Source organism: Peromyscus eremicus, chromosome 4 (assembly GCF_949786415.1).
Source record: "Peromyscus eremicus chromosome 4, PerEre_H2_v1, whole genome shotgun sequence".
In the NCBI taxonomy this organism is placed as follows: Eukaryota; Metazoa; Chordata; class Mammalia; order Rodentia; family Cricetidae; genus Peromyscus; species Peromyscus eremicus.
The window spans coordinates 88,573,395-88,584,261 of record NC_081419.1 but is presented as its reverse complement, the minus strand read 5'-3'; the positions used below and the strand labels follow the sequence as shown (position 1 = coordinate 88,584,261).

Here is a 10,867-nt window from a genome sequence, read left to right as displayed (position 1 = left end):
ATCACCTGCTGTCTTCACTCCTACACAAACTCCTTGTTCAGGGGTGTGGGTAGGGAGGTTAGTCTGCAGCAGCACCATTTTATCCCAGGAGCCTCAGACAGTGACTAGTACATTCAAGATCCTAAGTAGTAAAAATATATTTGAGATTAGATTTTCTTTCTGGTTTATGGAGTGCAAATTTCTTCGTTTCTGTATTGGGGAAATGCTAAAAAACAGTCCATGAGGCCTAGATCACGTAGCCTCACTGGTTCACAGGGCCGAGATGGAAGTCGCAAAGTTAAAAGTGTCCAGGTATTAATGGTTTCTTGGGTTGTGGGAAGAAAGGAGAGAGACTAAGTCTCCTTCCCAGGGCAGTGTTTCAAACTTCAGAGCTTGTTTGTGACTTGAGAGCTTATTACCCAGACAAACCCAGCACCCTCAAGCTGCTTAACAAGGACCTTGCCCTTCCCTCGGCAGCTTCACTGCCCTTACTTAGGTGGTCAGGCTGTGCCTAAACTTTATGCCCACCCCCACCCCCACCGCGCCCCCTGGGCCAGTATATCCATGTAGCAGGTAACAGGTGCTGAGACTACCTACTCCGTACGCCCGTTTGTTCAGCAAGGTGCTGAAGGGGCAGTAGGATGGTGGCGGACAGGCAGTGCCGCAGACACCCGAGCGAGGACCCGCGCGCGTCAGTCGATCGGCCACGGGGCCGGGGGCCTGCCGTCTGCGCCTGCCGCACGCACGCGCAGTGCACCCAGCATGAGGGTCGCGGCCCTGATCAGGTAATGAGGGGCAGGTCCATCTCCCTCCTCCCCGGCGAGGCTAGGTCCTGACTCGGCCGCTGCAGGCACCTCGGGAATGGCCTCTCGGTGAGCCGCGTGGGCGGGTCGGCGCCCCGGACCGGAAGAGGCGGGACTATCTGCAGCCCGGGCCCACTGGCCCTGGCATGCGCGCTTCCTCTCTGGCAACCTTGGCGGAGCCGAACGGCGCTGATAGCAGGGTCCTCCTCAGCTGTGGGCGCATGCTCACACCTGTTGGACTTTCCTTCGCTCTGAACTCTGAGAGCCGCTGTTAACTTCGCTGACTTGTTTCCAGTTTTCATCCGCTATAGTTTCCTTCAGTCTTAAGAGATCTTTCCCAGGCTATCGCTGGCCTGACACCGCTTCTGAAATCTACCCCATTCTCATCTATCCCACATCCCTAGTTTGGCAGAGATGGCCTTAGGATCCCTAAGTGGCTTGAGATTGCTTTGCTCATACGTATTAAACACCTACATGGGAACAACCTATGGACAAGAGAGAAATTCCCTCAGGGTGGAGTTGAAACTGCTAGTTTAGGGTAGATGTTATTGAGCGTGTGTTGGATACAAAGAATTGGTCTTATTGACCTTGGGCAACCTAAGTCATATTGCAAAAGTAGTTTGAGATCCATAGTAACTTACGTAGAAGTCTAGACACTGTAGCTGATAAGCAAAATGAGCCGGATCTGCAGTTTCTATACCTGAAAACTATAAGGGAAATACTAGCAATGTTAGAGACAAAGTTTAAAGCCTTTAAATACTTTGAACTTGAGATTTAGACCCCTTAAGTAAAGTGTAAGTTCCATTGCATTGTTTCAGTCTTTTTTTTGAAAGCACAATGAAGCATATATAAACATTCTTGTTTAATGCCCTAGGTAACTGATGCTAGTTGACCATGTTTTATAAGACTCATAAGAGGCATATTTATAAGAGGCATATTTCAGTGCCTCTGTAGTGACAGGAAAAAAGCCAGTTCTGTTAATTCCATGACTTTTTAAGGAAACTGTACTATAATGTCACTGTAATTTAATACATTTTCCCATAAAGCGAATATTGAAGTTTTAACCGTCATGATTATTTGGTGAAGAGATAACAGGTAAAAGTAGGTCAGGGAGCTAGTGATTGGAATTTAGTTCACCAAAAGCTCAACTGAGTGATAGAACAAGTGAAACTGGAGAGGAGGAAAGATCAGTGTGGTCTGTTTCTCAAATACTCAGTGTCCAGTGTATTTGACCTTGGTAATAAGTTACTGAATAATGAAGTGCTATTTGAAAAATTTTCCCACATTTTTAAGAACTGTATGTTAGGAGATAAGAATCCAGAGAGTAAATATACCTATTTTATTTTATATATAGTTATATTGTGTATAACATGTAAATTGTGTATAACATGTAAATAGACATTTAAGCTTCATTGTGATAAATCTGTTGGCATTGTGTATGTGTATGCATGTATTTGGATGTATGTGTGTACAACAATTGATTGGGTATAAGTGTACTTCAGGACAAAATGAAACACATTTACTAGATCAAGGGCTTAAATACCTAGCAGAATTTCACTGTTGAATGTAAGCTTGAAGATTATCTAGGCAGGATATTTTAGATGTATACTGAAGCATATAAGCCCAAATACATGTGACTAAGCTTGTTCCTAGATTTGGAAACTAAAAATCTTTTCTGCAGGACTGTTTAAGTGACACAGTGTGCCCAGGTATTTATGGGAGATTGCTTTTAGGACCCCCACGGATACCTAAATCTTCAGTTACAAAGTTCTCTGTATAAAATGGTATGTAGATCCGGGTGGTGGTGGCACACGCCTTTAATTCCAGCACTCAGGAGGGAGAGGCAAGTAGATCTTTGTGAGTTCGAGTCCAGCCTGGTTTACAGTAAGTTCCAGGACAGCTAGGGCTGTTACACAGAGAATTCTGTCTCGAAAAACCAAATAAAATAAAATAAAATAAAATGATATGTATAACCTATATTCATCCTCCCACCATATGCCTTGAGCTATCTTTTTTTTTTTTTTTTGACTTTTTGAGACAGGGTTTCTCTGTGTAGCTGCTTTGGAGCCTGTCCTGGAACTCACTCTGTAGCCCAGGCTGGCCTCGAACTCACAGAGATCCGCCTGCCTCTGCCTCCCGAGTGCTGGGGTTAAAGGCGAATGCTTTGAGCTATCTTTAGATGACATGATACCTGTAGAATATAATGCTATGTTTATAGCTGTTACATTGCACCTTTTAGTGAATTAACAATAAAATAATGTACATGTTCAGTACAGGTGTCTGTCCCTAAAACATTTTTGATTTACAATTAGCTGAATCCATAGATGCGAAACCCACTGCTATGAGGGTTGACAGAGGGCTGACTGACCTTAGCTACTTTATGGAGCTGTAAGAGGAGAGTAAAGTTGTCAGCATTCATAAGATTCTTTGCCCTTGAAAGCTATTTGTTCTTTGAGTACTTCGTTTTCTGCAGCACACAGCTTGGAAAATCTTTTGAAACCATATTTAAAGAGTTGACATTTTAAACCATAAAGCTAAGTAGTGATTGTGGCTGTTCACCCTTGAATCTTCAATATATTTTACAACTTCGTTGTTTCTTTCTTGTCTGGGGGAAACGGGAAACATAGTAATAGGATCTGAAAGACCTACTTAGGAGCATATCTGAAAAGGAGGATACTGGGCTTTATAATACGCTTCTTTGCCCTTTGCATTCTCTTCCTCTTGAGGAATCCTACAATGAAATTGTCTAGGTAGTGATGACCAAAGGACTGATTATACTAATGTTTGACTATTGATGTGTGTCAGCATTTTGGATTTTCATTGTATAGAATTTAGACTCAAACATATCAAGGTCTATGATACAGTTGGACTGGGATTTTTAATATCATACTTTGATGAGTATTGGTAGCCAGTAGTTAGGTAGTTGGAACAGATTAAATAATGTTTTACTTTATTTTATGTTTATGGGTGTTTTGCACACCACTTGCTGACTTGGTGCTTATGGGGGCTATAATACTATTGGATCCCATGGAACTGGAGTTACAGATAGTTGTAAGCATCCATATGGGTACTTGGAGTTGAAGCCAGGTCTTCTGGAAGAACAGCCAGTGCTCTTAACCACTGAACCATCTCTTTACCCCTTGGATTTTTTCTTTAATTAAGGACTTTCATCCAAGGAATATATGGAATAAGCATTTAGCTAGAATATCATTTTGAATAATTTATTATGTGCATAGCGCTTTTTATCTTACATAAATCTGTCACAAATATACTTTGTTTAGAACTTCTGTATTGTAGATGCATATAATTTCATAAGTTTCTAGAAGTAGCAGCGTTAGAAATTCAGATTCATGTGCTCAGTTTTCTTCCTATTTACAAATATATGTCTTATACTATAATTGTGAAATGGTCCCTCATGGAGTCTGAAAAGCAAAGTAATAATGTGATCGATTTTGATATCCAGTGATTCTGTGTTCAATGATGATCAGGAGCCTGACATTCATACCTTTCTCTCCACTGACTTGTTTTTCAGTGGTGGGAAGGACAGCTGTTACAACATGATGCAGTGTATTGCTGCAGGGCATCATATTGTTGCTTTAGCAAATCTGAGACCAGATGAAAACCAAGGTGAGTATATGACTTTTTTTTGGACCGTTCTCTAAATGGCTGCAGCTCAACTTCATTATTGTGGTTGGTAAGAAAAATCTGATGCCTCATGGGTTCTTAGTTTACAATATATGTATGTCACTACTCAAAAGATGCCCTTAGCTCTCTTAGATATAACGAAGCATGTAAGGCTTCCCTTTGTACTCTCCAATAGCTCATGAGCCTCTTGAGAGAAGAAGTAGTATCTTAGAGTTTCCTAAGAATGCTCAACTCTTGGAAGCTTTGTACCTGTAGTAGGTGTTTATTGGCAGACCATTGAGTACTGGACTCATTTAAATTAGCCAGTTTACTTATGGTGGATATTTGAATAATTCTGAAACTGATGTGGAAAGATGGAAATTGGGAGTATTTTATAGGAAGAAAGGAAACGAGCTTACAAAAGACATGTGGGTAAATTTATACTTTAGGATTTGAGACTGGGCTCTGGTGATGAGTAAGCTAGGGTTATAGAAGTAAGGTTTTTCTGAGAAGGGGTCTCCAGTTCTCTGAAGGTAATAGGGCTGTGCTATAGCCTTTGTTGTGAAGCAGCAAAACCCCCTTACAGACTGCTGTTACCAAAGGGGAGACCCCATCTGTCCCTTGCTTCAGGTTGGGCAAGTGAGTCTTTTTATCTGTCTTTAGAATTCTTAATACTAAAAAAGTGTATGTTCATAGGATGTGTAATGCACATATGAAGTAATTTCCCTCTCTTGAATTTCTGTCTTATGTCGAGCTTTCAACCTGGGCTATTTATTGTGGAAAAGATCATTGTTGTATAGTCTTCCATGTATCCATTTTGCTGGCAGAACAGTAAAATGACAAGCAAGTATATCTTTTAAGTTACACTTATTAATAGAATGGAAAGATTTATTAGAACATTGGTAGTAATGAAAAATGCAATTAGAATATTATGAATTAAAAAGCTGGGAATATCAACTTACCCTGTGTAATTGGTGTAGAAGAGAATAGATTATTGTGGATCAACAATGGATAGGGTTTGGTAATATTGACTTAAAGTCAGCAGGATGTTGGAACTGATGAGTCACCGAATGATTTTTTTTTTTTTAAAACTCTTTAAATGCTCTGAAAGGAACCTCACTGAGGACCGCATGGCTCCATTGAAGAGCAAAGCTGGCTATTTACAACATATCATGTTTTTCACAATATAGGTTTTCAGTAGATACCCTGGGAAAGAATTTTTTCCCGTCAATGAGGATAATGTGCAGTTGTCAGAACCACCCCTTTAAGTCTGGAGTAGGAGCTTTGGTGGTATGTTAATTGAAGTGCTTTAGGCAACAGTGGAGACGTGGTTTTGTTTGCTCTCACACAGTTGCGGCTGTGTGGCTCCCACTCATGAGGTTGTTGTGGTAAGGACTACGTGCAGCCCTAACGAACATATATTGGGTTTTGAAGCCATTACGATGTTTAGTAGTTTTACCAGTTTCAGGATGTTTCTTGCTATGAAGCTCGTTTTGTGTAATAAATCGATTTGACCAATATCCTTTAGTAAAAATACATTAAAGATTCACTCTAACTTGGTAGGATGGAAGAGTGAAAAGGTTTAGGGTGATTTCACTAAATCTCTCTTTCATACTGAGTGAGGAGTAGACTTAGAGTAATGTGTGAGTATTGTTTTGTAGGAAGCCAGGCAGCTGAGGGGGTCAGAAATCTGATGAGCCCAAATGAGATGGCATATGATGATACTACTGATTGTTGAAAAACATTTACATGGTTATTCATTCCCTTTAATAGAATGTTTCCACACTTGAAAACATACATGTACATATGTGCCTGTAAAAACCATTTTGTAGTCTATTATTTTATAGCTTAACATATTGTAAACAGTTTCAATGGCACTAAATATTAGTCTCAGTTTCATTTCTCCTATATCTTCTCGGTATGAACTGTAAATGGTATGAGGATCTTTTGAAGAGGTAATTCATACTCTGTCTTTTTATTAGAGGAATTGAAAGCATATTAGTCTATGAAAATCTTCAACAGACACATCTACTTAGACTTATTTATATACATACTTTTAAAATGTATTTGATGTATAATCCTTTTCACCCATGTTGTGAACATTAATATCTTATGGGATTTGTATTCTGGAGAATACACTTTAGAAAGTGCATCAAAGATTGCATATCATTTTATTATATGACTATAATATAGTTTTTAATCTATTACAAATAATGCTATAATGAATGCTTTACCCATAATGATATGTGTGGAATCTTGAGACAACTGGTAATTATATCATGGATTAGATTCAATTATCATGTTTCCAAATATATTGGTAACTGCTTTAACAAATATTGAATTTACATGTATATATTTTGTTGATATATTGATTATAAAACATACCAAGTATATCTAAATTTTTCTGCCAAATATGTATTACTTACTAAGCCAGTGTTTATTTAAGAAAAGTTTTTATTAAAAGTCTAAATGATTTTTTGAATAACCTGAATGATTTTAATAAACTTACATAATATAATTTCTAACTGAGTAAACTAATTAAAAATTTATTGGATACATTATTCTTATCTTTAAATGTTGTATATAATTTTAAAAATATAAATGTAATCCTGTTAATAATTAGAAACACAGATGATTAGAGATGAAGTGAACTTAATTTAGCTATAGACAGATGTTCAATGCTTATATATTACTTCACTTATAAATGCAGTGAAATATGATAAGTTTTTAAGCTTAGTGTTAACTTCTTCAAGTGGTAAAAGTTACTTCTTAAAACTCGTTTGTTTTTTACTCTGTCTTACCAATTATTTCTATTTAACTATTACAGTGGAGTCAGAAGAACTTGATAGCTACATGTATCAGACAGTGGGTCACCATGGCATTGATCTGTATGCAGAAGCAATGGCTCTTCCCTTGTACCGCAGAACCATAAGAGGAAGGAGCTTGGAGACAGGAAAAATGTATACCACATGTGAAGGTGATGAAGTTGAAGATCTCTATGAACTCTTGAAACTTGTTAAGGTATGCAGAGTGACTATACTTTTTGAACTTTGTAACTTTCATTTATTGAGTTATTTAATATTAAATACTTTGAAGATATCTTTGAAAGGATATTTTATCTTTTGGGTGGAAGTTAACAAAAAATGTGTTAGTATGTCTTTATATTAGAGTATGGAAAAATAAGATTTTGGATATAGATTTGCATCTAAGCTTGTCACATGATTTTTTTCAATATTTTTTATTTTATGTCTATGTGTGTTTTGCCTGCATATATGTATGTGTACCATGTGTATACCTGGTACCTACAAAGGCCAGCAAAGGGAAATAGATTTCCTGAAACTAGGGTTATAAATGGTTGTAAACCTTCATGTGGCTGCTAGGTACCAGCGCTTTTAACTGCTTATCCTTCTCTCCAGCCCCCTTCTCAAATGATATTTCTTTTTCTTCGTAGTATTTAAACATAAGTATTGAATCTTTTTTCTTCAACAAATTTCATTTTGAACCCCTATCAAAAAATCGATGAGTCCTGTTTGTTTATTAGATTACACTTTCTAGTTGCAAGAGTAAGAGAAGGAGCTGACAAACAAGATGGCTGCTGTTGAAGAGTATTGGGGAAGGAGTGACACAATGCCAAGGTGGTAGCAACTGGTAGCATGAGATAGCCAGGGAATGTATGTACTGTGTGTACCTCAGGAAGACCTCTCAGACAATGTTAAGGTTAGATAGACCCGAGACCAGAAGGAAGGAAGTCAGATGCTGAGCTCAGAATAAATTTGGCAGGATTATGAATGAAATATGCCATTGTATGTATTATTTTGTTGTCCATCATTCATTCATGAATAGTTCCAGCACACAAAGTTTTGGAGAGAAATGTAGGCTCATCTATCTAGTAGATACTATTGTCAGTGAATGTTGAAGGAGATTATATTGAACAGTCATCATTGTATTTTCATTGATAATCAACTACTTGAGGACAGTCAGTATTCTTCCTAAATACAAATGTTTATTCAGTCACTATATGTAGTCAGTTCACATAAGGCATACTGATGGGGAACTTAAGTTAGTGTGTACTGAATATCTCAATATTTTTACAGGGGAAAGAAAAAAGTTCCGTCCTTTCCTGCACCATTGCTTCTTTACTCTGTGGAGAAGTTCAGCCCTCTCCCAAGTTTTGTAATGAACATTTTCTAATTGCAACTATAGGATATTAGTCAAAGCTTTATATTGATTAACAGTTTTGATTAAGAAAAATACTGGGTACCTAAATACATTTAAAGTATCTCAATTAAAACAGTTCCTATTTTGTATGTCAGAACGTTTTTATCTTAAAAAGAAGCACGGAACAGTTGATTTGCAGCTTGCTATTTAGTTGGCTAACATATGAAGTGGATTCTTTGCAGAGACTGTCATTGGAAGCTGCATGCACATTATAACTACTGTGATTGCCAAACAAGGAGGAAGGAAATGACTTTTGCTCCCAATGGTTGTCTCTCCAGAGAGATGCAGCTAGCATTGTTCACTTGGAGATGTAAAGACAGAATGTAGATCTTGTATTTTCACATTTGTTTTTCAGAATATACTGAAATTAGATATTAACATTTCAGTATAAATCAATATTACAAAATGGTGGAACTTGCTCTAGAAATAATTGGGTTGCTTAAAAATCACAAATGTGGTAACTTTGAAGAAATCCTCTGATAATAACAGCCATCCAGGAAAGGGAATGATAATAAATTACTAATCAGTTTAATTAAAAGTGAGCAGATTAGTAGTAATTAAGAAGAAATCCCCTTTCTCTTCATGCTGTCTTTGGAGAAATGGATGCTTTGCCATTATCTTGATAGTAACCGTCAATTATGACATAAATTAATGCTAATGTTAAATCTTGACAACTTCTGCTTTGGAATTTCATACATGATAATTATAACTATAGTTGAAAGAGATGTTATCAAGTTGTCTGGGACTAAATAGTTCCTTCTTTTCCTGTGTAAAAATATTAATTTTACTATAGGATATTTTAAAGACATGAATATCAGAAATATATTACTTTTATGAAAGAAATTGTATAGCTAAGCTTTTAAAGTTAAATCCATTCGTGAAACCCTGGTGCAAAGATTCCAGTAGAAGTCTCATATATTCTAATGAATAATTGAGTAATTATGGAAAAAAAACTAACTTAGAAGGGCTATAATTTGCAAGTTTGTCTCAACTTGTTCTAAGCAAAAGAACTGCACTTGAAGCTTTTGAATGTGAATGCAGTATTGAGCCACCAGGACTTACATTTGTTTAAACTGTTCATTCCTAACAGGTTATACTCTTATAAGTGTTACATCTGTCTTTGGTTTTTATAAATTTTTCCCTTCAAACATGAAAGCCATATTTTGTCTAGGGTGGGCTCCACTTTTCAAATACTTCAATTTGTTTAAGTAGCAAAGTCTTAGAATTATAAACTTCAGGAAGTTTAGAATTACAAGTTTCCTGTTTTGTTGAAGTTGGGAAAACTAACAGAAATGTAACAGCCCATCATATCTCTTCAATTGTTGGGTAGCTGTGAGTCTGATACACGTATCTGAGGCTGTTTGTGAAATACTTGGTTTTATTCCTTGTCTTTTATATTCTAGTATTGAAGTGTAACTGTGATGCTTTTCTAGTTTAATATGGTGTAACTTTCCTTTTCTGAAACCAGTAATTTATGAATTGTGTGTAAGTTTCTTTATTAAAGCATATTAAAAGATACAAATTAGCATCATTATTTCTATAGAATCATATTTAAGGATCAATATATTTTCTTTTCTCTACTGATTTGGTATTGTTTCTTTCTAGATCTGAGGTTTCTTCCCAGTATCCCCATTTCAGTGGAATGTTTCTTTAATAAGACATTTCCAAATGGGAGATCCTTTCAAATTCTTACACTTTGAAAATGTTTGTATTTTGCCCCACAGTTTTCACTGAACGTTAACAAATGCTTTCCTGTAACTCATCTATAATTGCCTAGTGATAGGATATCTCTTGAAAGCTTGTCCCTGGTTGATGACAACCTAAATGACAACCTATATATCTAGCCCGTTTACAATATGGCGTTCTTACTGGACCAGGAATGGTTTGGTCCTAACAGAATAGAGCCAGTGGTAATTGGCAAAAGGTAAGTTCTTCCGCTTGCCTGGAGAGATGTTGACTATAGGATGTAGATATTTAATATCCCTTTGACGTTTACTTTTTTTTTTAATTTTGAAAGAGAAATATTTAATGTCAACTATAACAGAAAAAAAATGGCACAACCAGTGTAAGGAAGGCTCTGGGAAGTCCTCTTTTGATACTTGTTTGGTAATTTTTTCTTCTTGATTTTCTTCATGTTCCTTTTTCACCCCTGGTACTGCCTGGTCAGAAATTACACTTTGTAGAATGAATCTTTATCTAACTTCCATTTTCCCAAATATTTTTCATGTCTGTGTCATTTGTAA

General features: G+C 36.8%; 1 protein-coding gene and 1 pseudogene across 2 annotated transcripts in view; both read left to right on the top strand.

Annotated features, from left to right (window-relative positions):
- Nucleotides 1-664: 664 nt before the first annotated feature.
- Nucleotides 665-10,867, top strand: part of Dph6 (diphthamine biosynthesis 6) — a 120,052-nt gene continuing 109,849 nt past the window's right edge. For both annotated transcript variants that reach the window (XR_009378854.1, XM_059261108.1), the window contains exons 1-3: nucleotides 665-764; nucleotides 4,315-4,409; nucleotides 7,234-7,427. Coding sequence is in view for 1 of the 2 variants with exons in the window: in XM_059261108.1 (XP_059117091.1) it covers nucleotides 742-764; nucleotides 4,315-4,409; nucleotides 7,234-7,427 (312 nt within the window). In the remaining variant the exon portion in view is untranslated. The remainder of the gene's footprint in view (nucleotides 765-4,314; nucleotides 4,410-7,233; nucleotides 7,428-10,867) is intronic.
- Nucleotides 10,481-10,867, top strand: part of LOC131909964 (large ribosomal subunit protein uL16-like) — a 66,481-nt pseudogene continuing 66,094 nt past the window's right edge.